Source organism: Hyaena hyaena, unplaced genomic scaffold, assembly GCF_003009895.1.
Source record: "Hyaena hyaena isolate Hyena2069 unplaced genomic scaffold, ASM300989v1 scaffold_65, whole genome shotgun sequence".
NCBI classification, from domain to species: Eukaryota; Metazoa; Chordata; class Mammalia; order Carnivora; family Hyaenidae; genus Hyaena; species Hyaena hyaena.
Genome location: NW_024080697.1, coordinates 2,704,948 through 2,732,484, shown reverse-complemented (window position 1 = coordinate 2,732,484; position 27,537 = coordinate 2,704,948). Strand labels below are relative to the sequence as shown.

The window sequence follows — 27,537 nt, the reverse complement described above, 5'->3', positions numbered from 1 at the left end:
AGCCAGACATGGAGGGGCCTGACCTCCAACTTCTGACTTCAACAAGACACTCTGAGGCCGCAGGCTCTCCATCTGGAAAATGAGAATTTTTACGCCACTGCATCCTTTCCGATTCCTCTACATCCCCTTGACAGCAGCAGAGGCTGAGCCGCTATCCTGCAGGTGGTGAGATTGCACTCAGGAGTCAGACCCCGATCTGATTCTGACTCCAGGGTCCACTATTTACACAATGACATGGCCTCTCAGGGCCTCAGTTTCAGCATCTGTACAGGGAGGTGCAGAAGATCTCCCACCGCACAGGGCCGTGACAAGGACTCTGTGAGCACCTGTATCTGGTGCTAGAAAGGCTGACTCTGGATGAGATGCTGACACTCACCCTTCCCTGCCCCAGATGACTGCCCCCCTCCAGCCTCGGGCAGTGCTTCGAGAGCCTTCTCCCCCGCAGCCACCCGCTGGATCTGCTAACACAGATCAGCAAAGCAGAGACCACCCAGTTTCTCGATTGCCTTTGAACTCGGAGGGCATCAGCAGGCAAAAAGAACCAAACAATTCCAACAAAGAGAGGAAAGAATACGAGGGTCGGGGACCTTTCACCATCCACAGGTGTGTCTAGCAGAGTGGACTCTGGAGGTGGATCTGTGTGTTCAAAGTCTGGCTTTGCTTTTTATTAGCTCTGTGACTTTAGGAACTCTACTCAACTGCTCTGAACCCCTATCTGTTCATCTTTAAAATGAGGAGAACTGTATGCGCCTACTTTGCAGTACAGTTGAGATTCAAAGACAAAAAAGTAGGTAAGAGCATGTGGGGTAGTGTCTGGCATATAAAGCACGTAGATATGCATTAGCTATTAGGGGTAGTGAGCCAATTTTCTAACACACACAGGCCAGCGTGGGAGGCACTGCTCTGCACCAGAGAGACCGGAAGGGACAAAGTGAGATTTGCCCAGTGCAGCCCTGCGCAGCCTACCGTCTGCTCCCTGGTGTGAAATGCAGGGACTTTTTCTAAAGGGCAGAGTGTACCACAGAAAGCGCAATCCTTTGCCTGATGTCGTATCCTCTAAAACATTCCAAACAGGCCCCCTTTCCACTTACATACCTCTGGCGATGGACTACTCACTGCTCAGGATGTAGTCCACTTTTTAAAGTACTGAATACCCAGGTTATTACAGACCTTCTGTTTAGCACAAAATTACTTTAGCCCAGATAATTCTGTTTCTGAATTACTTTAAAGCCGGCAACCTTTGCCTTCTTAAAGAAAATACAGGTCTGAGACTAAAGCCAGGATTCCTAGGGCCGAGGTCAAACTCTACTCATTTGCTCACACCCCAGCTTGGGTACCTGGCTCTCTAGCTGTTTTATGTGGGACGCTCAGACCGCAGGGAAGGAAATGCAGACCGCTGCCTGGCCTTACCCTGTGGGACCAGCCTGCCCTGTGCCACGAATAGGGTCCTGCTCTCTGGGAGGTTCTGAGGCACCTCGGCAAGCCCACTCCCCAGACATCCACAGGATGGGGAGGCCCCCGACCCCACAGCCAGCCTCTGGAAGCTTGAGTTTACCTGTGACCTTGAATCTGAAGGCCCTGCCAAAGGAATAACAATGAGAAATGCCACCAGACACACATAGCTCTCTTTGATATGTCCCGACCTGGGGAACTGGTGTCAGAAGACACACAGAAAAGCCAGATGGTATTTTCCAGGGTCATGGTCCACCATGGAGAGAAGCCCAGGGTCCCCTTCATGTCCTTTCCGGAGCCGGTTGGTGCCAGGGCGGCTTGGGTAGGAGGACAAGCGGCTGAGGAGACACGAGATTAATGTCCTCCCAGGCAGGGGGTCAGCCACCCACTCGTCCCCGTCACGATCCCCCAGTGACTCCCTCAGCCCGGCTCTGTGAGGCGTGAAAGTGTAGAAAGAATGTGGAGGAGAGGCCAATGCTTGCCAAGCCAGCGGGGACCCGGGCTGCCTGGTCCACTGCGGCCCGTCACAGGGAGCCCAGCCTGCAGGCTCACCCACCGGTCTCTCTCTGTCGCTGCTTCTAACAGCGGTGCCACCTGGCTTGACAAGGGATGCATTTCAGGAGACGGGGGGGGGGGGGGGGGGGGGGGGGGGTGGGCGGGAGCCAGGGCAAGAAGAACCCAGGTTCTGGAAGCTCCTCTGCCCTGCGCACGGGCTTCCAAGCTCGCACAAGGGCCCTCTTTCTTCACTCCCAAGTTTCTCTTGGAAGGGCTCGCTAGTTTGCGTGCATGCTCTGGCCTCCTTAACTTTCAAATTAAAGTTGCTTTCGTTCCAGAACACCGACTTGCGTACGATCAAAAGGGCAAAGTCAAAAGTAAAAATCTCTCCCCATTCCAGGACTTCCAAGCGGATTCCCCAGAGGTAACTCAAATGGCAGCTTTTTCTGTCTCCTTCCAGAAGTTTTCAAAGCATATGCCCAGCATTTAGAATTAAAAAAAAAAAAAACAAAAAAAAAAAACCCATACATGTGATTTTACTCTGCTGTTGGCCCATGAATGGCACAGGTTTGAACTGTGTGGGTCCATGTATATATGCATTTTTCCGATAAATACAGTATAATACTGTAAGTGTATTTTTTCATGCTTGGGATTTTCTTAATTGCATTTTCTCTTCTCTGCTTACTTTGTTGTAAGAAAAGAATATATAAAACATAGAACATATAAAATATATCTTAATTGACAGTTTATACTGTCGGTAAGGCTTCCTGTCCACAGCAGGCTGTTAGTAGTTAAATTTGGGGGAGTCAGGAGTTATTCCTGGGTTTGCTACTGGACAGGAGTCAGTGTCCTTGACTCCAAGGTTGTTCAAGGGTCAAGAGTATATCCTGTGCAGCCACCACCTTTTTCCACTTAACTCTGTACTGCATACATTTCCTATCAGTTCCTACAGACCTCGGAGGGCTTCTTCTTAATATCAAAATGTTTGTTCATCCTCCGTACCATAGCCTGAGCCCCTTTATTCTTCATTACTTGGAAAAATACACAATAAACTCACAATTCAGGGGCCTGGGTGGCACAGTCAGTTGAGTGGCCGACTCCTGATCTCGGCTCGGGTCATGATCTCATGGTTCATGGGTTCGAGCCCCACATGGAGCTCTGCGCAGACAGGGCGCAGCCTGCTTGGGATTCTGTCTCTCCTTCTCTCTGTCCCTTCCCCGCCTGTGCGTTCTCTCTCTCTCAAAATAAATAAACTTAAAAACAGAGTTTTAAAAAAACCTCACAATTCAATAACACTTTTGCATAAATTTGCATTCTTCCCTACAATGACCACAGCCATGATTACAGAGGCTTGGGGCAGGCCTACTCAGTGAGGTCCTGAGAACACCCTTGTGTGAACATTTTCACAAGCGTTATTTTACCAAAGCTTCCCACAGCTTTAGGAAGGATTAGTACTGCACTTTTTACATGAGTCCAGCACAGCACAAGGAGGTTAGGTGACTTGCCCAAGGCTACACAGCAAGAGAGCCGGAGGTGCCAGGTGAATTCAGGCCTACGGGACACCAAAGGCCCGCCTCCTCCACCAGGTGCACGGGGCTTGTCCCTCCCCCCCCCCGCCCCCCGCATGTCTGCCTAGTGTGAGTCATGCCTAGGAGACTCCCTCTCTTTCCTCCAGCTCAGTCAACTGTTTATACACACAGAATATTGCCAGCCCCTGATGATGACCTTGGATCGGGGATTAGGTGCTGACCTTGAACATGGACTGCAGTCGCTGGGATGCTGCCTGCAAGTGCCACACGACTGGCAGCAGGGCGGTGCCCTCCCGTTTCTATCTGACCATGGGCAAGGCCTCGGGAAGGCCCATGTGAGCCACACAGAATGCACGGTCTGCATTGCCACATGTTGTCTTCCACCCTGTCCCCTGCACACCCCCTGCGAGAGGAGCTCCCAGTGGTCACCAAGCCCAGAGAACAGCCTCAAGAGATGGCCCAGGGAGAGGAGTGGGAAGGGGGCCACAGACTTACATTGGGGGACAGAGGCCAGAGGAACCAGGCAAGGGACGAGACCCACTTGCCCAGAACAATCAATTCATCTTTCATCCTACCAGTTTCCGTCTATTGAAACTCTTTCAATTCCCTGATTTTTAAAAAACTCAGAATTATTGGTGTCGATCTGTCCAGCCCTCCTCTGGTTCTCTGTCTGGCTCCTGCAGTTCCGTGGCCTGGCCTGGGGCGGGCGCACAGTGTTGACAGTGGAACATGGAATGGGTGGTCTATGCTACTCACCCCAGAGGCTCACAGCTCACGTCCTCATGACCACAAAGCCACGGAGGCCCCTACAGAGCTGAAGGCTAAACAGAACGCACAGCCAGAAGACCAGGAAGCCAGGACAACGTGCTGGGTCAGGGCCAAGAGGCTGGGGCGCGGGCTCAGTTCTGCACAGGAGCTGCAAGACCGTGGACAAGGCCTCACACACTTGGGGCCTCACTTCCCCATCTGTAAACTGAGAGCTGAGGTGCCAGCGAGCGCGTTGGGTCCTCCCCAGCCCCCACCTTCTGCCTTCTCCCTCTGGGACGCAGGGGGTCGCATGTACCAGCCATGCAGGGCACTTGGCAGTTCCCAGGGGGTAGGCTTTAGAACACAAGGCCCTGGAAGAAAGGATGGAAAGGAGCGGACAGCTGCAGGAGGCACTCTGCGGGTGCCCGGCCCACAAAAGGCAGGTAGGAGATGTTCGCAGTTGCTGCTGCTGTTGTTGGCAGCAGGAGGAGGAAAATTCAGGGAACCTGGCCAGATGATGCAGGCAGGAACACGAGGCGAGGAAGAAAGTACGATGGAGAAAAAGAAAAGGGGTACAGAATCAGATGGAAACTGGTTTAGCCTGACGTGGCCAAGCCTACCTGTCACGGGCACAATCTCTGGCCTCGGCTGCATGGCCAGGGGCTGAGATTACTGCATAGATCAGCATCTCAAGTGTCCCCCCCGCCCCGACAAGACTGCAGGTAGGACTCCTTGCCCGAGCTTACCTGGGCATCCCTAGGTCCCCCTGCCCTATGCAGACAGGCTTCTGCTTCGGGTCCTGCAGGTGCGTGCAGAACATGGGCACCGGCTGCTGCCCCCACCCCACCCCACTCAGAAACGCTGTGGATTCACCTACGTGCAGCTGGCCACACTGGCCACATCCCCAGCACAGGCACTGCTCAGGGCACCCACCTCCTGGCCTGCCCTCCGCTCCCCCAGTGGGCACAGCCGGGCTGCCAGGGAGCCCTATTTTCTTGGACTGCTCTTACCCCAGGGAAGTTTTTCCTTTGATATAAAGGTATTGCATGCAATAGGTAGAGGTCATAAAATGTAAAATTTTAAAAATACATTTACAAACCAAAAAATAAAAATAAAAGAGAAAGAGTGAGATCCATTGCCAGACCGCATGTACCTATTTTTGTTACAATTACCACAAGAAAATAACTGGCAAAGTCTTAGGAGTTGGGGGGGGGGGGGGACCCTGGCCGAAGACACAGGCGCACTCGGAAAGTCTAATGGAGCCAAGTGGGAGGCACTTCCCATGGTGACGGTGATAAAAGCCTTTTTGCTGAGGGCTGCCTGTTGCTGGGGAGGAGAGGGCAGGCCCCTAGTGTTGCTCCAAGTTGAACCTACAGGGTTTCCTCCTGGGGACACTCTGCTGGTCAGGTGTGGAGCTGGGGTAGTGCTGGGCAGACAGGGACACAGTGGCCTTCAGAGAAGGCATTTGTTAGTTGGGCAGAGGTGGGGGGGTGCTGTTCCCAGTGTGAGTCAGGGACTAGGACTTCTCATTTTCCTCTAGGCCTTGAACCCCTTGGATACTCACCCCCTTTCCTCCCTGCCATGTGTGCCCAGGCGTGAATCAGAAAAACTAGGTTCAGACCTCACCTACCCCTTAACCAGGCACTCTTGGTCAGTGCACAACCTGTACAAGTGTACCAGTGGCCCACCAGCAGTTCAGTCAATGCACAGATTTTTCCTAAGCTTTTACCTTGTGTTTACTGAAAGCTCCTTCCACATGTGACTCTGTGCTGCAGATTCACAAACGAATCAGACTCAGGCCTTTGAGTGACTCAAGATAAAAGGGTGGACTCTCATGGAGAGGTGGGAAGGAGGGTTTAATTCTCAAGGCTGCCTCCTCCTGGGCAGGGCCATTTTCAATGGCATTTCTCTACAGGCCAGGGATTCAAAGAATGAATGAGACTCCAGTGAGGAGATGAGCCCTCTAGCCTGCAAAGCTGTGCAGACCTGGACACTAGCTGGTATCTGTAGGCTTGTAGTCACTTACCATTGAAAGTGGGCCAGGCTGGGGGCGCCTGGGTGGCTCAGTCGGTTAAGCGTCTGACTTTGGCTCAGGTCATGATCTCACGGTTCGTGGGTTCAAGCCCTGCATCGGGCTCTGTGCTGACAGCTACCTCGGAGCCTGGAGCCTGTTTTGGATTCTGTGTCTCCCTCTCTCTCTGACCCTCCCCTGTTCATGCTGTCTCTATCTCAGAAATAAATAAAAAAACATTTTTTAAAAACAACAAAAAAAAAGTGGGCTGGGCTGGCCCAGGAGCTGGGCCTCCTGACACCAGAGGTCTGAGCCTGAAGACCTTTCCAGGTAACTGCCAGTGCAAAGACCTCTTCCAGGACTTGGGGAACCTGCAAGTGGTGCCAGGGGGTGGGGTGGGGGGCATCTAGGACAGCCCTAGTGTGCTCTGGCCCTCTCCTGGGCCTCTGCGGTTCTGGGAGCCACAGACTAGACGCTCTCAACTTCCCACGTTCCTGTGGGGGCCACAGGAACTGCAGCACAGCCAATGCAACCTTGACTCAAGCTGTTTACAACGCGGAGCACTAATCCGTGAGTGGTCCGGGATAGTCCCTCGACTCCCAAAGCCAGAGGTGCCCTTGCCTTTGTGGGCATGGCAACACGCCCCAGCATTTCGAGGGAGGGGCGCTGGCCCTCACGCAGTCTTAGGGACCCCCTGAAGAGCCTCCCTCCACCTGAGCTCGGCCGTCTCCCTCTCTCTCCTGACCTCACCCATGCCTCGCTGGCTGGTTTTATGGGCAGCTATGGACCCAGTTCCTCACAGGGCCTGTGGCACAGTCTTCTCCTGGCTTGAAGGACTGAGCAGACCTCTCCATCAGGGCGTTTCCCCGTGGAAAGCAAGCCAGTGGTTTCTGCTTCCTGCGTAAGCTACAACAGTCAACCCCCCAGGGTAAGGGTCCAGCAGGGAAAAGCAACACCCTTACACTCCAGACACAAAGCTCACATTCCGCTACGAAGGTTCTCCGTTGCAGGAGAATTTGGATAGGGCTATGCGTGGAACAGTGAGGAACAGATACGCAAAACCAAAATGTATAGAGCACGGACCCGTCTCTGCTCAGAGCAGTTTCTGTTGGGACATTTTTCATCTTCGCAGCAACCCAGCAGAGGGATCGCTGGGGATGAGGGTGCTGAGGCATAGAGAGGTGAAGTCGCAGGGGTGTGGCTGTCACACCCCTGGAGCCACGATTTAGGAAAAGCCAGAGGTTTCCCTCCCAACCACTAGTGGGCATGAATGCCCAGCTAGCCAGTGAGATCCGCCCCGGTGATCGACAAGGCCACCGACCTGTGGAACCAGACCCTTCCCGGCCACTTTCCCCATGGCCTTCAACCTCTCTCTCATGCCCCCAGCACTCCCCTTTATCCACCTACGACCTCCGATCTCCGTAGGTTAGCTCCACCAACGGGCCCCAAGCACCTACTCTGTGCCGCGTGCAGCTGCAGACACTGGGGACAAAGAGGAGAGCTTACACTCTAGGGGCTCGTGGTCTAGTGGGACAAGACAAGCATACGCTGAAATCCAACAGATTACAACCCAGTCGAGGGCACGGGCCAGCGTGCAGCTGCAAGGAGAGACGTCAATCCCCCTAAGAGGGTCAGGGAAGGCTTCTCCCAGAGGGGAGCAGGCGGGCAGGGTTGAAAGGCTACACAGAAGTCTGCAGGGAGGACTGGGGGCCGGAGGATACACAGCATGAATAGGAAATAACAGGGTGAATTGTGTCCATCGGAGGCGGGCCCTGGACACTGAGGAATGGGGGCAGAAGCTATGCCCCTCATGATGGCTGGGGGTCCCTGCCTCAAGGGAGGGAGAGAGAGGAGGAAGACACGGGTGAAGCAGGCTTGGGCGCCTGCAGGTTCTGGTGTGCGGTGCCCCCAAGAGCCCAAGGCGGAAGACATGAGAGCCTGTCGCCGAGACTCCAACTCAAGGGATGGGAGAGCTGGTGGGGACAGAACAGGGGCAGGCATGAAATGGGGGGAAACAGGCGGGGAAGAGAGGGCTCAGCAGTAAAATGCGTTATGACACACGCAGAAGAAGGCGCGAGGCAGGGGCGGGGGGGGGTCAGGAATAATGTGCCTCTGGGGCCTTGGAGGATGACGTCACAACCAAAAGCGCCTTTCTCTAGCGTTTCCCTGGGCCAGGCTGAGGGGAGCAGAGGGACCTAATCTGTGCGATCCCTCCACTTGCCTTTGTAGGAACAAGACATGGAGCCCAATTTTCCCCTTCCTCCACCGTGAACTTCACTTAGGTGTCTAACTCCCATAGCTGATAGGGGGTGGATTCTCAAAATTTTACACAACGAGTGACACACAACATAGCAGTGAGGAGTGCAGGCTCCTAGCCAGGTTGTCGGGAAGCAAATCCTAGCTTTGCCAGCTGTGTGACCTTGAGCAAGTGACCTAACATCTCTGTTCCTCAGCCTCCTTACCTGTGAAAAGGGGATGGCAACGGGCTCTCCTTCGCAGGGTGGTTGTGAGTAAGCGGTAAGTTAACACATCAAATGTTCTTAGGACAAGGTTTGGCACACAGTAAGTGCTCACTAAATGTCAGTGACTGCTGCTATTACTGTGATTACGATTGCCCACCTCTGATCCTACTGTTGATTTTCGGCTCTCTCATCTCCCCCAAAACTTTTCTTCCGGCAAACTCTAAAAGTGAACCCCAGGGGATGAGGCATCTTGGAGAAGAAAATCCGAATGTCAGCATCAGGCTCTCAAAAATAGTGCTGGCATATCAGCCCCCGGAGGAGGGCCTTCCTCAGACTGAACGAGGCCTGAGCCTTTTCCAGCCTCTCTGGAGGCCAGGCAAGCCACAGAGATAGTGATGCGTCACACATGTGTGCATGTGCACGTAAGGAGGCTTACACAGAAGGAGGCTGGCGTACCACACCTGGGAGGCAGCTGGGGTGCTAAAGAGCATGGAGCACAGCTGCTTCCTGAAGCCGGAGTCACGGGCTCACATGTCCGGGAGCCTGAGTTTCCGCAGGCTCACACGCTGGGGCCCTCCACACTCCTGCCCAACCTGGGAAAGCTCTGTAGTGGGACTGGAACGCATGAGATGCAGTGCCACTGATGGCCTGTAGGGGGCTCTAGAGCTCTTCTGTTTCCCATACTCTGGGCTGCAGGGTACTAGGCTTAAAACAATGGTGTGTTTACCCAGGCTATGTGACTGTCGTGCTCTGACAGGGGAGTGAAAAGAATGGGGCTCGCTGGCCCCCCCACTGGTGAGCCTCAGTTCATCCATACTTCCAGCTGGCTGTTTCAAGTGCAACCCCTTACCCTCCCTACCCCACTACCTAGCACTGACATGGGTGGTTTCCGGCACAGCCTCCTGACCTTGTGTGGGAAGGCAGGGAGAGACCGCAGCTTTCAGCTTCCCGGGTGCAGCAAGGGTAGCTTCGACCTGCCAGGATCTCAGGTTCTAGAAGTCCAGCCCCTCAACCTGTTTGTTGGGGAAACGTGAAAGGCAGGTTTCCAAAAAGACTCTGCTTACCCTGTTCCTCCTTACAGCAAAATGTAGTCACTCTGGGTGCTATGTTAGGAGACCTCACTGTGCAGATTTACTCGCCTAATGGCAACTCTGTATCTGGACGATGGAAACTGCTTGTTCCCAGGAACTTCTAATGTGCCATGAGCAACCTAACAAGTTCATGGGGGCAAAATGTTCAAGGTAGACATTTAAAAACAATTTGGAAAAAACAAAACACATAAGTGTTCTCTTGGGCTTTGTCAAAAGCGACAAAACAAGAAGATGGATTCTTTAATCAGACCAATGTTAAGAAAAACACCCATGGGTAGGGTTACCAGATTGAGCAAATACTGCGTGGGCCATACTTACACTAAAAAGTTGCTTGTTGCTTATCTAAAATCCAAATTTCACCAGACACCCTGTGTTTTATTGGGCAAGTCTACCCATAGGTCAGAGGATACAGAGATTCATTCAGAGAATATTTCCTATTCATCATCCAGTTCCACACCATAATTCCCTCCCTAATCCCCTTGTGTTACATATGGAAACCCAAGCCACACTGATCGCATTAAATGAGGCGATCAGTTCAAGCACCCCAATCTCACTACTGCGGAGGACTATCACCTGAGGTTATGGCAAAGGAATGAAAAGTAACTTCCAAAAGACAACATCAAAAAATTAAGAACACCCAACATTTAGTGTAAACCCACTATGTGCCCAACACCGGTGAATTACCTCTGTTTAATCTTCAAAACAACCCTAGGGGGTAGATACTATTAATGGAAACAAAAAAAAGAGTATCTACAAGTCTAAATTCTGTAGTTCTTGCAAAGGCATGTAAATTTCTGGTCAATTACCTCCCCAGGGAGAGTAAGGGGAGGGAAACCAAGAAGGACTATGTTGCATCAACAAACGGGCTCTTTTCATAATGCAAGGTCAGGTCCGTTGGTACTTGGTTACATGCCACTTACACAGGAAACTGTCTTAATGCCAATGAATTATCACAGGGCTTGGGGTAGGGGATTGTGGGAGAGAAGTGGGTGGGAAACCCTAAGTCTTGAGTAAGTTGGCCTTAACAACTGAGAAAGATGTGCTACGCCTCAGGATAATAAATAGCTCATTTGCTGTGAAGAAAGGCCCACTCAAGCTACTTCGAACAGTCATGACAATGACATGCAGATTCCAAATGTTCTCTGTAAGAAAAAACACCCTTTCTCCTAATCCTTCTTAAACTCAACAAGACTGATTGGTTTTTATTATTCATGAATTAATTTTTTACTCAGGGTCCAACAAGGGAATTGAAGCTATAACATTTCTCACCGATTGAGGAGAAAAGGCAGCTCTTGACCTGAGCGGCACAGCCAGACTCTTGCTGAGATTCCTTGGGGGTAGGATGTTTTTTGTTTGTTAAATCAGTTAATAATCAATTAATAACCCAAAGCTCAGAGCTTTGAGTCTGTTTTGTTTTTGGAGGAAAAAAAATTGAGGAAGAACATGAGTAAGAATACTGAAGTAAAAAAAAAATAAAAATAGAGACAGCCGTGGGACCCTGGTTTATTAGGCGCTTTCCATTATTACACCATGCTGGTGTATTAGGCTGCCTCCTATCTCTGAGGCACACATGTAAAAAAAGAAGAAGAAGAAGGAATGAGAGAGGACATGACAAAGGCAGCACTGATTTCAAAAGTAACGCACAGATGAACAGAGTGTGCAGATGAGCCAGTCCGGGTCCGGGAATCGGCAGAAGTCACAAGAGGGGTCACAGGGATTCAGAGGGTCAGTCCCCTGATGCCCTCTCTCTAATCTCTGCCTCCGGAGGGCAGGTCGAGGTGCCCAGGAGCAGGGAACGACAGCCACGGAGAAGCTGAGTGGTCAGGAAGGCGATCGAGGGTGGCGAGGTGACTCTCCCTCTACACAGGTCTCTTCCATCTATTCGCATGCACCAAGCCATAACCCCCTTGGCCTCTGTGTGCCTTTGGTCTAAAACCTCTCCTGACGTTGCTGCCAGAAGAAATGAAGAAGGGGGGGGGGGGGGGAAGGGGGGGCCAGGAGGCAGACGGCAGCGTGAGCCTCAGAAGCTGGTGGCAGTGGGGTAGGACCTGACACAGCATCCTTGGCAAGAAACCGTTCTCCCTTCCCAGTTCAAAGGCAACGTACCCAGCATTTCTCGCGGGGCCATGTGGCTAACACCGTATTCTCCTCCACCCGTCTGTTCCTATTTCAGAGACCAGGCAGTTTTAGCTCCTGAATCAATGTAGACATGCAAACCTGAAGCCTTTCCATGTTTTTGTTTGCAGGAAAACATTCGTGTTCGGGAGCAAGACACAGCGACCCTTGCCCGGTTACTATGAGAAAACCCGTTAGAATTGCTTTGCGCTTTTGGGGAAGAAAAAGCTGCAAGCTGTCATTACCGTTGTCATAATTATTGCAACCATCGCATTATTGCTATTATTTCTGTAAAAGCGGTGTTCTTTCTGCCAACGCTTGTTAGCTTGACTGCTTAGGTAGACAATGTCAACACACCCAAGAGACAGATGACAAAGAGCGAGGAGAAAGGAAGAGGATAAATACGGCGCTCTGCATGTGTGCTGAGGGGATGTTTCACCATCAAAGGGGAATGTTTTCTGCTGGTCGATTAGGGAGGCAAAAAACAAAAGCATACACTGGCTCATTCACTCTGCATCACCAAGATCCCAAACTCGAGCTCAAAGCACCAGGACGAGGAGATGAGAGACATAAAATTGGTTTTGAGTAAAGTTTAGAGCTTCTTGATACCCTCATCCACACCTCCAGTCCCTACCGCCTTGTTCCTCACGTTAACAGATACCACTACCTGTAGTTTTCCTGTAAACAGGAGGGCTTTACACTTCTTGCTGTCTCTCCCAAAACATGAGAGCAGGCTGCCAGTGGATAAAGGTACTGATGGCCGAGTCAGAACACAGTGGACAATAGGCACTCACTCCACTTTGGGACATCCCCTGACTGATCACGTTCAGCACCTCGAAACAGCACGAATACACCACACACTCGTATGCGCGCAGACGCACGTGTGCACACGCTCATGAAGGTGGACACAGACAGACCCACAGAACCTACGCTCCTTCTCTGGAACATACACAATCACAGAGAGATAAAAGGACAAGGGCAAACTACAGCAAGGTGGAAGGAAAATAGAGGAAAAAAATAAGACAAAGGAAAAAATGTTCCACCGTAAGACACGAGAGAGATCTCTTCTAAGAAACATCAGCTTTCGCACCCTCCACCCAGCCCTATGGCGCTGCCGTGTGTCTGTATTTCCTCGTTCTTTGCCCTTTGGAAACCAAGAACACAGAACGACCTGTGTTGCACAAAACCCCTTTGCCAGGTATCTTTTTTTTTTTTTTTAACTATGAACCCAGTAAAAATGCCTAAAACGTGAATCTAAATAAATACAATGAAATTTTAAGACAACAAGAAAACAAAAAAATAATTTAGGATTTCAAGTGAATTCAAACAATTTAAAAAAAGAAGAGCCAAGTTAAAATAACACTTCTCATCGACAAGCTTGACTCTAATTGGCCACTTCACATTCGTACAGTTTTAAATGGAGCATTTCAGTAAACAGGGAGAGCCAGGCGTGAGGCTAACTGCTGCCGTCACTGGCAGGATAGGACCCTGATATAGTTTTAAATGAAAATTGATCACATTTGAAACCAGAAGATAAAAACAAAACCTTGTCGGGGTTTGTTTAACTGCCTTTTGACCTCTGGATGAAATGACATTGAAAATAAAATAACATTATCCAGAAAACCATTCCCAGAAAAGGCTCAATCCCGGGGATGCTGAATGACAATACTGAATAGAATATTTTAAAGTCCTAAGGAACAGAAGAGAGAAATTTAAAGGTAGGGGGTGGGGGGGACTTCTTTGAGGACTAAAACAGCAAAAGAAGGATGAAAAAATGATGCCTCTAACCTCCAGGAAAACTTTTGTTTGGGGTTTATTTTAACTCAAGCTCTTATAACTCTGAATTTAAGACATTTAGCCAGAAGATTTCTTTTTACCTTGCCCAACTCCATATTGAAAGTCCCATGAGCCGATCAATGGGTATGATTTTCCTTGATTTAGGAAAACATTTGACCCATTAGGCTATAAACTGTCAAAGGCTAGATCCAGGAAGAGAATGGGAAGTTGGGAACCTGGAACAGAATTGCCCAAATGCTCTTCTGAGCGCAGTCATCTGTCATTCCAGGAAGTACAGCACTGCCTTTTCCATCCTCTCCAGGGTCTGCGCAGCCTTACCCAGGCCAGAAGACTGAAGAGAGCTCTTAAAGAGTAAACTCCTCTGCCTGTGCCGACAGTCGGCCCTCGGGTACTAAGGAGTTCCCTTTTGCTCCATGGAAAAACCCCAAGGCTTGGCAGCCCCCCCTGGAATGTGGCCACAGCCTGATCTCAGCCCAGGCCAGGGGTATGACAGGCAGCAGGGGCTGTGTTTAAATAGCAGAGCCCCTTGCCCCCCTCACCCCCACTCCCCGTTACTCCCACGTTCAAGGGGAATTCCACTGAAACACATTCTTACACGTGTGCACACAGTGAAAGCTCTCCTAGGAATGGATGCAGCCTTTGGCGTTTCAGGTTCAGAGTTAGCTTCTAGAAGAGGGGCTTTAACAGCAACAGGAAAGGGCTTGACACTCCCGTAAGCCATTGCTTATAAATAAAGGTGCTGTCAAGATCCTTTCTATTCTAATCCTGATCAGTACAGAAAGGTGTTCTAGATGGGCAAATACAAAAAAAAAAGAGAGAGAGAGAGAGACACCATGTGGCTCTATGTCTCCCTTCCTGTCTGGTTTTCTGATGTTTTGTCAGATGGTTGGTTGGGGGTCTCTGGGCCAAACTAAACCCCGTGACCTATGGCCTGCTCCCCACATGTCCTGAGTGGGACTGGCCGTGGCCGTGCAAGTCTGTGGACCGGGACAGAGAAGAAACAGGCAGCCAGCAGGCAGTCACTGCCCCCTGTCCAATGAGCCCCCAGAGCACTCGCTTAAAGTCATCATGTGTCCCGTTGCAAGGCCTCCTTTCCCCCACAAGGCCCCAATGCATCCAAAGTCTTCTGAGCAGGTCCTTCTAGTGTTGCCAGGAAAGTGAGGGAGACGGTGTCCCAGAGCAGCCTGCTACACAGGCGTCACCCTATCACAAGAGGCAAGGATCACTTGCCCAGTGGCCTAGGGAAGAAATAACCCCCAACTTGGGATCTCTCCCACTCACTGCCCTGACATCCCCTCTGAGGAAGGGGTCTGACCCTGCCACCAGTTACCTAGGACACTCTGCCGTCATCAGTAAAAGGTCAGCGGCAGGGGACAGGCTGGCCCGGTGAGGGTTAATCTGCCCAGCCAGCCAGCACAGGGGTCACCGTGATGTGCACAGAAGTTGAGCATCCCAGTCCCCCAGAGCTGGTCTGCTAATTACATTTGCAATTATAAACACCACAACCTCCCTGCACAGGGACCAGGCTGCACCAGCCGATGGGGTAACCAGGACGTGATCCCACTCCAGGCCACCCCAGCCACGCCAATGGACACCACGACCAGCAGAAGCCTAGGGGCTCCCCCTCCGAGGAATGGCCATGAATTTGACAGCTCCCTGGAAGTATGAGGCTGCTGGGACTGAGAAAGGAAAACTCACCAGAGTGGTAGCCAGTCAGGGGTCACCAGCACTTGCAGTGCTCAGAAAGATCTTTGATTATCCCTAGAAATCAGCGAATGGCCGCAAGGGCAAACAGTCAGGAGTTGTGCCCTTGAAGGCTTCCTGGCAATGGTGTGTGGACTCTCTACTCAAAGCCCCCTTGTGGGCCCACACTCCCTCTAGGAATGACAGCGGCTGCGGAGGACATTAGAGGTTGAGCACTCAAGCCATGCTGGGCTCTCCCACAGGAACATTCAGTCAAGAGCCACCAGACTCCAAGACAGAAGCTCCCAGTGGAGCTGTGAGGAGTTCTGGCAGATTCTGGGCCGACCTCCTGCTCAAGCTGGAAGAGCATCCCTCGGGGAGGGATGGACAGAGACTGATGATGGCCGGTAGGTGTGGGAAGGCATCGGCAGTGGGTACTGAGGGTGTGGGTTGTACATCTCTGAAGGACTGGATGATGGTCTAAATAATGCTGTTCCGTCCCCTTAAACTCAAACCACAAGTAATTTCAGTCATGTTGGGGAAGCCACTTCAAGCATCTGAGAAGACAAGTTCTAGAGAAGGGCACTGCGGAACTGCGTCAAAAGCATCCTGTGTCTTGTGTAATTGCTTGCCTGTCTTCTGAATTCTGTCTCCTGGATCGGCTCATTCACGCAGCTAACCCCACAGCCCACCCCAACGCACACGTTCTCAGTCAGTCTCTCTTCCTCCCTCTCTCTCTCTCTCTCTCTCTCTCAGTTACTTTGGCCTGCTAGACTCATGCTGATCTTTCCAGTACCAAGTGCTCCAAAGAAACAAGGCGTTTTGCAGAGGGCCAAAGGAGGAGACAAACTTTTTCCCTGAGTTTAGATTATCTTTAAAAAATGAGTTGGCCACATGCAGAGTTACCAGGAACGTGAATCAAGTATTCAGGACAAAGTTGCAAGGGCCAGGGGCCACCCTGAGTAGGCAGGGTGGTGACTCGCAATCTCTGTCATGGCCACCTCCCTGGCAGCACTGGCCCCGAAAGTCCCCTCTGTCCCTCCTGTCTGAGACTAAAATGGAATATTGACTGGTTACTCCGGATCATTAGAATGAAGAGGTTCCTGTTTGGGGGGCCAGGTTGTTTCTTCATACATGCATTTTTAAAGAACATCTTTTAGCTCCTTAAATATTGGTAAAATAGAAGATTGTTTCTCAAAAGGAGGTGGGCAAATCATAAGCTCCAAGAAGAAATTTCCAGTCGGGGTCAGGATCTCACTGAGCTGGAAAGGCCCTTCCCTGGGACTGGGGCCCTCTATGCCGACCTGTTTCCTCCTAACTCACTGCCTTCAGGCCTCAACGAGCCCAGCTTCCCTTCACCCCATCGTCCTCTTCCACGGCCGCCCGCACCCCCAGAAGGGCAGCAGACACATATGGGTCTAGCTCCTAAAGCCCCTCCCTTGGAAAACCAAGACTAATGTCCTCATTCTGATTTATTTTTAAATGTACCATTAAAATTTAATTTCCCCTTTGTTTTTCTCTGGGTCACTAATTCTGAATTATCATGTGCCATTTCTTCCTACGTGTGAACCCACATATTTTACCATCAGGACAGTTTGTTCTTTGTTTCATTAACAACAGCAAAGTGGTCATCAGACGGTGGGTAAGGCAGCCTGCCCTCCCCCCACCTCCACCTCTGCTCCCTGGGTTTTAGGCTGAGGGTCTCCAACCGTTTGGGTCACAGACACATTTGTATACAGGCACATGCAGGTCAGCACACTCACTCCTACCCTGGCTGATTATATATGTACATAAAATATTGATTAGGAATGGTAATGGAGTCACCTACAGGATTGGCTACAGGAAAATGAAAATGAAGGAGAGAAAAGTATGAAGGTATGGTGTGTGTGTGTGTGTGTGTGTGTGTTAATTTCTCACCTGGGAAAGTGAGAACACTAACGCATTAAAAAATGCTCTCTGTGTGTTAGCAAGTGAGAAGGAGGGCTGGAGAGTCCTTTCTCGCAGAACTGTGGTCCCTGTGCCCTTGGGTTTTCTCAAGTCCGGGAATGTCGACTAAGCCACACGGGTGCACAAAGCACACGAACGCACTCATGCATATGTTCCCCGAGAAACATCAGCACCATTGGCAGTGAATGGAATCATCCTACTGTCCTTCGAACACACCAAGGAATGCAGTCCCCAGTTTTGCTACTTTGCTACCAGTGGCTCTAAAGCTACTTGACATGAAACCTGGGGGGCGCTGAGGTCAGGAAGATGCCTCCCCCCACCTGCCAGCCTCTGACCTCCACAAGCTCGTCCTTGGAAATTCTGTGCCCCTGCACCACAGCAGATGTAAACGCTCGCCCGGAGGCACACATCTGTACCCGGGACCAGCTCACTAATGCTAGGGGCTGCCACCCAGCACATCCTGGGCTTTGAGAAATGGCATCTCACATAGATCCTTAGTTCCTCAGTGGAATTGCCAGAGTATATTTCTGGCTTTTCCAGTGCCCCATGGAGTGAGAAGTGAATTCTTTGCAAAGGAACCAGGAAGGCTAGGAAATCCAAACTACTGTCAGGCTTACTTTATAAATGATTTCCACTTCAAACCCTTCCCAGACACCCAGGACTTCGGCTCTCTCATTCCCCCTTGCTGCTTCCCTGACATTCCCTCTTCGCCCATATTTCTCCTCAAACTCAAGCCAGGGTTGCCGTCACCTCAATGAATTACCCAGCTGCTAAATCCTTTCTCCTTGCTTTTCTGGTCAACATACTCAAAGGATGAACTTCCCCCATTCGAATTTTCATATTTATTGGCTATGACTTGAGCCAGGGACAAATACATAGATATTTCGAGCTCAGCTAAAGAAGTCACCTCTGAAGAGAGGGAGCCTAAATAATTTAAATATCCAATATTTGTCGTACTTGGTAATTTTATGTGAAGTGCCCCACAAGCATCAAACATTGTTCACAGCCTCACTTACACCCACCCAGAGGCTTCTTTGGCGGCTCCCACCCCCTGCTATAGGAGGGGGCATCTTAGGGCATTACCCCATCCCCACCAGCCACACAACCCGAGATCAGCGTTAACCTTTAAAGAGAACGAGAAGACACTTTTAAAGCTGATGGAAATCTGAATCCATTAGAATTAAAGATTCCTCGCATCTCCCATCCCAACTCATCTTCTTCCGACACTCTGGCGGCACCTAAAGGACCCTCTGCCCAAGGAAATCCTAAAACTAGAACCAAAAAGGTCAGCGTGGAGACTGGGGCAGTCTGGTCATCGACAGGAGACACTGCTGCGAAGTTGCCTCCTCGCTCCCGCGTGGTCCACCGGGTTGGAGGCAGTCTGTGCAGCGAAGAGGGGTGTGAGCACACTTCCTGGAACCCCGCATTATCCAGTGTATTTATTTCAGGGATGTCGTGGTTCTTGGGGGTGGGGTACAAAAATGAAAGCATAGTGGAGCGGGCACTGACTTTGGTAGTTTAGTTCGCTTCAGGGAGAAAAAGAGGAAGAAAAGCACCAAGTTAAGCAGGTCCTCAAGAACCTAGACTTTCCACTTTCTTATTCTTTTCAGCCTTCCAAGGGACCACTCTGCGCGCGCCCACACGCAGACGCCGGGACAGCAGCCACGAGCGCAGCGGGACGCGCAGCGCCGGAGGGGAGAGCCGGGCGGGTACCCGAGCAAGTGGGGAACGTGCGCGGAGGGCCATAGGAAGGAATCTGCGGGTGGCCGCATCAGGACCCCAGAGAACCTGGGCCGGACACGCCGTTCCGGGGGATCAGCTCTCCACTTGTCCACTCTGCGCGCTTGACGCACCGCTCAAGGCCGGGGCCAGTGGGAGTCCGGTCCCGCAGCCCCCTCCGCTGCCCACGCCGGCGCAGCTCGGACAACCCCGAGATCCCGAAAGGCAAGCGCTAAACCGGCCCGGGGCACGGACAGAGCGCCCGCCACTTCCGCCGCCCGCAGCCTCCCGCCAAGCCGCGAACCAACTTTGCCTCCGCCGCGGCACCACCCGGCCGACTATCCCCACTCCTGGCGCGACGCGGAATCCCCTCGCAGGGCGTGCGGGGCGCAGTGCGCCGGGGGCCGCGCCGCCCACAGCGCTGGAGCGCCCTGGATCCACCGAGCCCGGTGCGCGCCCTCGGGGCGCCCCACGGGGACCGCTGGGCGAGGCAGCGCTGGGCGCCAGCAGTTCCCAAACCCGCGCGGCACGTTCGATTTCGCCCCTTGCCGGGATCATTTTCGGTCTTCAGTATGGAAATAAATATTAAAGTCAAAGGGCCCCGCGGGGGAGGCTTTCTCGGACGGGACAAAATATCCTTGCGCCGTTCCGCACCTGTTCTGGGCTGCTCCTCCCTAATCCACAGAAACTCAAATATTTTCTCGCCGCGGGGGAAGAGCAGAGAGAGTGAATGAGAAAGCGCTGCTCGCACTTAAAAGTAAGGTTTTGTAAAAGGGGGTGCAGGAAAAGTTAGAGGCGGTTTACCCATGCCCCAGAAGGAAACCCAGGAAGTGTGAGGCTTTCCCCCTCCGACGTCCCCGAGCGCCCCCGGGATTCCTGCCACTTCAAAAATGCTTGGAAGGAGAACTGCGACACCCAGGACAGAGGCAGCCGGACTGGCAGAAGGGCAGACAGATCGACCCACCGACCGAGAAACAGAGCACCTACTGGTTGTGATAGCCGAGGGGGTCCGGGATGCAGAGTTCTGACACGTCCATCAGTCCCGTTTTAGCATTCCCAGTTGGTGGAGAAAGGCGGCGGGGAAATCACGCGGAAGAGCGAGTGAAGGGCACAGGCGAGGTGCGAGTCAGGGGCACAGTGAGCGGGAGAAGGCAGAGTGGGAGGAAGCGCCGTGGCGGGGCGAGAGGGAGGCAGAGAGCCGTGCGCGCACAGCCCAGCGCTCCCACTCATGCACACACTCCAGCGGGCAGAGGGGATGGGAAGCGGTGGAGGAGGCTCAGGCACCAGAGACTTGGAGCCCACTAACCCTACTGTAGCTTTAAGGCTGGGAGACTGATGTATGGTTTGGCTCCTATTGGCTATCTCTCAGGGGCTGGACTTAAAGTGACAGAATCGAGCTGGGGTGGGGGGAGGGGGGTGAGCCAGAGACTTCAATGGAATCAGACGCTCAGGCGAGGTCCTCACCTCCTGAGGAGTGAGAGGACTGAGCTGTAGAGTGGCAAGGCCCGTCCTCTGGCCATTAAAGAAAAAAAATTGTCCAACTGCCTGGTGGGACTGGGGGGTTGACAGATGTGCTGTTTACATATTCCCCCCCCACCAGCGCCCTATCCTTTAACTGGCAGGCCTCGCCACACTCCCCTCTCTGTCTCAGCTTTTTAGAATGGGTCTGTTTTACAAATTAAAAATGAGTCACCGTGTGCCGCTCTCACTCCCAGAAGACGCCAAAGCCTTAGAAATTCACAGCCTCGAGACCTGGTGTTTGGTGCACCAAAGAGCAAAGGGTCAGGTCCGCAGGTGAGGCACAGCCGGAGAGAGCAGGAGGGAAGCAGATTCCCTTCCCAGCTCTCATCACCTGGGCCAGTTGGTCCTGAACGGCTCTCATATGGCTAGATGCGGGGTGTGCGTCTATAAAATGCTCTCTAGATGTGCAAAATGATGCTCTTTGTTGGCAACTCTCAGAAATGTACCTGGGACACAGACGTAAGCAAATAAATCCCTACCTGCTTAGGAAAACACAATTGTGGTTAAAACAACCGGCTTACCTGCCACATGGTACTTAGGGGCACACAAGTAGATGCTTCAGCATACACACCTGAATCCCCAGCTACGAACGCACCTGCATCCCTGTCTGCTCCATCCATGAACCCAGATATTATGGGCTGCCACTGTACCAAAACAAGCTATAAGTCATGCCCCAATCCTTCTTCTGGGGCTTTTCATCTTTGGAGATGTGCCAGCCACAGAGAGATAATAATATGAGGATTCAAATGAGTGTGGGAGGGGATAGGTATAGAATTACTTAAAAGCAAGGGTGGGGGGAGTGGGGGTGGGGAAGCCCTCAGGAGAGACCACACCACCTTATTCTCCTATATTCCACAGAAGACAATGGGGGGGGGAGGAGACATAATTTTATCATCAAAATAAGGTCTAAATGGCATGTAACTGCAGGCAGTAGTTGAGCACTTGGGGAATAAAAGCAGGGGAGGTGGTGAGAAACCCCAGGAGGGGCCAGGCGCTCTGGAGGGGCTGGGGAATGGGCGCTGGGGCCACAGATGATACTTGACTTGGATAAATGTAAGCGCAGGCAGGCTGGGAAACGGAGCTGAGATTTTTCATATGTGCTGAAGTGGAGGAACGCATGGGACTCTCCAGGCTCAGGGCTCAGGCAGGCGTCTCGCAGAGAGAGGGATGAAGATGTCTGCTCTGTCAGCAGAACCCCCAGCAGCCCCACATTTTTTTAAATCACCTAGGTACTTGGTTGTATCAGAGACGGAAGCAGGGTGTAGAGCCTCTGTCCTTAACCAGGGCCTCTACACAGCCACCACCTCTTGCCAAGACCTCAGCGACTGGTTTCTCTGCATCCTTTCCAGCCCCCTGAAATCCCTTCTCCAATCGCCCCGCAGTCAGGGCGTTATAAAATGTACACAGTCCCGGTCCTTCCCTTGGCCCCATAAGGAAGCCTCACAGGACAGACTCCTGTATGTCTCTCTGCACCCCTCCTCATCCTGCACCATACTGCCCTCAGTCTTCGTACCTGCTACCTAGAATTTCCCTCCTTCTGGACCACACCAGAACCTTCTGCTATTCAGTTTGCAATTGTATATGATTGGCATAATACCCACCCACCTCCACTAAATTATAAGCCCTATGAGGGGAGGGACCATGTCTGTTTTTGTTTCCCAGAGAATCCCCTGTGACTCATGGTTCCTGATACAGAACAGTTACTTGAAGAATATTTTGTTGAATGCATTTGAAGTATGGCAATTTGGGGTGGGCCTGCTGAGGGACAGGCTGCTTGTTCCCGAAGGGGGGTTAGGTTGTATGGGACCAGTGGCTCCCTGCTCCGTTTGGATGCACCAATTTTAACTGGAGACAGGATACATTTGAAAAGAAACAAACGAAACACAAACACACAGAAAACACGAAAAGAAAGACAACTTCAGAGCCCCAGGCAATGGATTCAAAGCTGGGGGGGGGGGACAGATGAGGGAAAGAAAATAAGAAGCTTCATTGGTTAAAAAGCAAGGCTAATGCTCCTGTGCAATCACAGTCTGCATCTAAGGAGGAAGGAAGAAGGTAGCTGAGGGCCTCTCTCTGGGTACTAGATGATTGCCCTCCAGAGAGGGAATGAGGTCCTAGAGACCCCCACTTCCTCCTCCTCCTTGCCGGTGCCTGTCCAGCTACCTCACTACAGCCGAGGCAGAGTTCTTTCTCGTTCCCTCTCTGGCAAGAGAGCCCGCAGACCCTGCTGGAGGGGAGACCAAGGCCCACCAGCAAGGATACCCTGGTGACCTGATACAGCCTGGCAGGTCCGGCTTTTCCTGTGGTTCTCCAGGCAAACTTGGGGGGGAGGGTCTTACACTATTCCTGGGACTGGCCTCTCTCCACTCTGCCCTCACTCACCTCACCGAGGATGGTATTCCATCCCAAAGTTAGGGTCGGGTCCCACATCTCTAGCTGGACAGATGGCAGTGCTGGAGAATGCAGCAGACCCCAGGATCTGTCCTGACGTCTCCGTGTGACCTTACCAAGGTCTCTCTTCTCCCGAACACAAAGGCAGGGAGCAAAGGGAGGTAGAATGAGTGAAATTCATTCAACCAGTTATCATTTCATTCTTGCAACGCTCACCTAGAGCAGGTGCCATTTGCAGTCCACACCTAGCACCAAGTTCTAAGCCACCCACCCCCTCACTATCTTGTGTCCCAATCCTGGCGCCCCCAGATGGGCACGTCAGCCAAAGGCGACTCTGGGACCGAAGGCATTAGAAACAGTAATTGTGGATGGTGTAAGGGGATAGCAGCTCACTTAGTTCTTGTGACAAACTCCTTTAGATATTTACTACATTTACAGAACCTTGCAGCTGAGAGGGGCTTGGAGAATCATTTAGAATCACCATCAGATTTTACAGATGAGGAAACTTAGAAATTTCCCTGTGTGGAGAAGTGACCTACACAAGGTCACAAGGTGAATACCTGCAAAGCACGCCATCTTTGGTGCCTGAGTTTCTTCTTACTCAACTCCTAAACCTTTGTACATGTGTCTCTTCACTCTCACTCCCTACTCCTTCCCCGAATCCAAGCTCGTTGCCAAGGAATATGAAGCCCAACCAGAACAGTGCCTTTGGCATCACCTTCCACACACACTTCTTCGCTGGGTAGGTGGTGGGGACTGGGCTGATGTGTACACGCCCTTCCCTGCCTGGTTTCCTGGGGGAAACAGGAAGCACTGATTGGTGGATACCAAGTTCCTGACCCACCATCGCACGGGGAGGAATGCTCCGGCCAGCAGGTAAGTAGGAAAACACACCCAGACCCAGCCTGGCCCACCCTGTTCCTCAAACCTGTTTCCCCAGGGACAGAAGGCACCAAGTGTGTCATGGATAGCTGAACACAGGTGCATGCTGAGCATCCACTCACTCTTTCCCATCCCAGTCTCGCTAAGTCCTGAAAAGGGGGCTGTGCAAACCCCTGCCCTGGACCTCAAGGGCTACCCGAGTGACCATGATCTCTGCTGCTGATCCCCGTACAGCACCCCCTGCCACCGGTCTGGTGGAAATCCCCACCTTTGGTGGAGCCTAGTCTTGGTACATATCTTCCTGCTCTTGCCGCAGCCTCCCTGACACCAGTCGTCTCTGCACTCATGAGGCAGCAGTAAGCAGTATCTCTCAGATTCTTGAATCCCTCCCTGTGGTGTGCTACTCTGAGCCCTCAACAAGAGGATGCTGCTCCCATCTTTCAAGCAGGGTAACTTAGCAGGAGCTGGTGAATGCAGCGTGGGCCCTGGGGGAGCAGAGGGCTTGATGGCCTCGTCACTAAAAGCTAAGAGCCAACAAGAATTTTTGGAGTCTGCCACACACTCCCTGAGTCCAGTGAATGGGGGTCACTGGCTGTTTGGTTACCCCATCCCTGTCCCTCACCTCACATTCCCTGAACCCACGTTTTCCACGCGGGATGACGCCTTAGGAAACACACAAGGTGCGTAACCGCTTCTTACCACCGTCCCGGAAAGGAGAGGATGTCTCTGTGGAACTGTCTCAGTCACAGTCTGAGCTTGTTTCTGCTCCTCCCCAGGGTCAGGGCTTGGGGAGGCGAGTCCAGGAAGTGCATCCACGATGTCTAGGGTGGGCCCGGCCTAGACAACGAGCCTAACCTGTGCATCTCTGGGGACAGTACTGACCAGGCTGGGGCTCCATGGACCTCTGGCCAGGGAAAATGTTCCCAGCCACATACTTCTTTGGGTCCCTTTCCCTTCTCACATGCTTGAATTTGGGGTGTGGAGTTATATTTCTGAGTGGTGGTCAGCAGACTGTCAGCCCATTGGCTGGCACATGTCCCGCGGATCATAATTAACTGATAACGCTAATACAATGTGAGTTTGTGCTCCCATAATAGTCTCCTGCTGACAGATAAATGCTGCGGAAACATGATGGCTTTTCCTGAAGCTGTAATGGCCCATTATTGGGGCAAGAAGGCTCATGTATATTAGCGCTGCCGCCATGACACCAAAGATAAAATATGAAGGGGCTGTCTTGAGTGCATAAATGCTTGTGTTCCCTCCTACGACCGCCATCCATTTCGTTATCCGAAATCCCTACTGGGGGTCTTGGAATAGCTTCCAGATATTTCAGAGTTCCTGTCTGTATTTTTTTCTGAGCCTCATGATCCCATTCTCACTAACACAGCTGAATAGTATATAAAGTTCTCTGTCTATCCAAAAGATTCCTTCTTTCTTTAGGTCCTATGCAAGATGGCAACTGCAGTGAACAGGTGGGCTGGGGAGATGAGGAGGGTGAGATATGTCTGTCCACAGAAACAAAGATCTTTCTCCCTCCTAATCAGCAGCGGAATAGGAACACATGAGGAATATAATAGCTTTGTCCTCTGCCAAATTTCTAGGGGGAGAAAAGGAAGAGGAAGAGGAGGAGGAGGAGGAGAGAAGAAGACTATGTCTTGATAGTACCTGGGACCTAAGAAGCATTGAATAACTACCTATTGATTAAATGAACGATCTAATTAAATATTTTCCATTACAGTGGATTGTGGGGTTTTCCTTATAACAAGGAACTTTGACCTTCTTTCGTCTATGCCACATATTAATTTATCATCCAATTTCTTGTGACTTTTGCATCGATTTAAGTATAAAACATAGTTGATTTCAAATAGTAGGACATACAGTTTGTTTCTAAGGTCTCATCATTGGGAAAAGGAAAACTTCTGTGGTTGATGATAGTTTTAACGGAAAAAAACCTCATGGTCAACATCAACACAGAAAGAATGAACAGTTTGCTTTGCAAGCTTATGAATTATGCCTCCATGTACATTTCTATTTATTTATTTTCTATTTGTTTTTAATCTCTGTCCTCTGTTTGGGGCTCGAACTCACGACCCCGAGATCAAGAGTCGCAGGCTCTACAAACTGAGCCAGCCAGGGGCCATGTACATTTCTCTTCTCAAGGATAATTCTCTTGGAGAAATCATAAGATATATGAAACTTCTGGAAAATTAATCCCAAAGTACCACATGTGTAAAGTGTCATTAAGTGGGAACAAAAAAACATGTTGGCTGAGCTTGTCTCACCAGCATTAATGACACCAGATTCAAAACTGGGAACATTCAAACCATGTTTTCATTTCCTAATGGCTCAATTAAGGTGGAGCTTCTGATTTCATTTTTTTTTTTTCGGAATAAAATGCATTTTATTTTTGCTCTAATAAAATGCTTTACAGAGCGGGGGAAAAAAACCATCAAAAGCTTTTAGGTTTGAGAAAAAAATCAGGTGTACACGGTGTATAATAAACTGTAAAGGGCTCTACCTGTATAAAACATGATTGAGATGATGAGGGCTTTTACCCGTGTCCTTCCCTGAGAGAAGGACCGCCCGACCACCACCTGCACCGAAGTACATGGTAATGAAACCCTTCCCGTTGGTGAACCCCCTACAGCTCTGAGCGATGTAAGTACGAACGGGTCAGTACCAGTTCCAGAGGCGGGCTCGAGTTTTGTTGCAGGACCATCTCTAACACCTTCACTTTTCATCAACAGTTGGGAACGGGACGCTCTGGAAGAATTCCTGACTTAGAAGGGTCTGCCTTCCCAAGAAGGACGAGACAAGGCAAGAAGGGAAACTGCAGAAGGACCAAATAGAGTTTATGGGAGTGGGTAAAAGGCAGTCAACAGTACAAGATTTAATATGGATAAACACCGGTAACACACTTGTCAGCAGTGACCCTAGAGTGAGCCAGCCCTCAGGAGAGCTGGCGGGAGGGCAGCGATGCAGAGAGACATCTGGGGTCAGAACAGATAGCACATTAAGCAGGGGCCTCTAGCTCAATGGCATGACAAACACTGCTTTGGGGTAATTCTACAAAACCCAGCCGAGCAAGGAGTGGCAATAATTCCTCTTTACTCTCCCTTACTGAAAGCACAGATGGAATTTTATGCTCGGCCCTGAGGGACTTGCTTCGAAGGCAGACTGGAAAGGTGATGTGGAAAGGACTCAGAGAGGGCTGGAGAAGGTGTCAAAGGCCTCCTGGAGGGTGCCTGAGCCTCACAAGGAGAGGGACAAGCATGGGATGGGGAGCGGTGAGTTGTCCCTGTGTGCAGGACACATGCTTGGGTCCAGACACCATCTCTCTCTCTCTCTCTCTCTCTCTGTTTCTCTCTCTCTCTCTCTCTCTCTCTCTCACACACACACACACACACACACAAACACACACACAGTAGGGATTATCTCAGTTTCCTCTGGCCACCGCCTTTTCTCTCTCTTGGCTGGCAGCCCCCTCGGGCTGTCTCCCCTCTACTTCTGGTACATAATGCCTGGGTTACTAAGGGGCTGGATAATGCACCCTAGAAGTGCACAAGGGTAGCTCTCCAATTCCTCCCTTTTCCTTTCCTCTGTGCATTGTTTCATGGTGTCATTTCTTTGTATGAAACTTCCAGAAAAGACATGCATGCCAAGCAACACACTAAGTCTCTTTGAGGCTGGGTAGT

General features: G+C 51.3%; 1 protein-coding gene across 1 annotated transcript in view; it reads right to left on the bottom strand.

The window, feature by feature from the left end:
• Positions 1-20,085, bottom strand: part of ESRRB (estrogen related receptor beta) — a 106,308-nt gene extending 86,223 nt beyond the window's left edge. Inside the window, exon 1 of the mRNA XM_039232194.1 lies at positions 20,036-20,085. Within this exon, the coding sequence (XP_039088125.1) occupies positions 20,036-20,085 (50 nt within the window). The remainder of the gene's footprint in view (positions 1-20,035) is intronic.
• Positions 20,086-27,537: the final 7,452 nt, after the last annotated feature.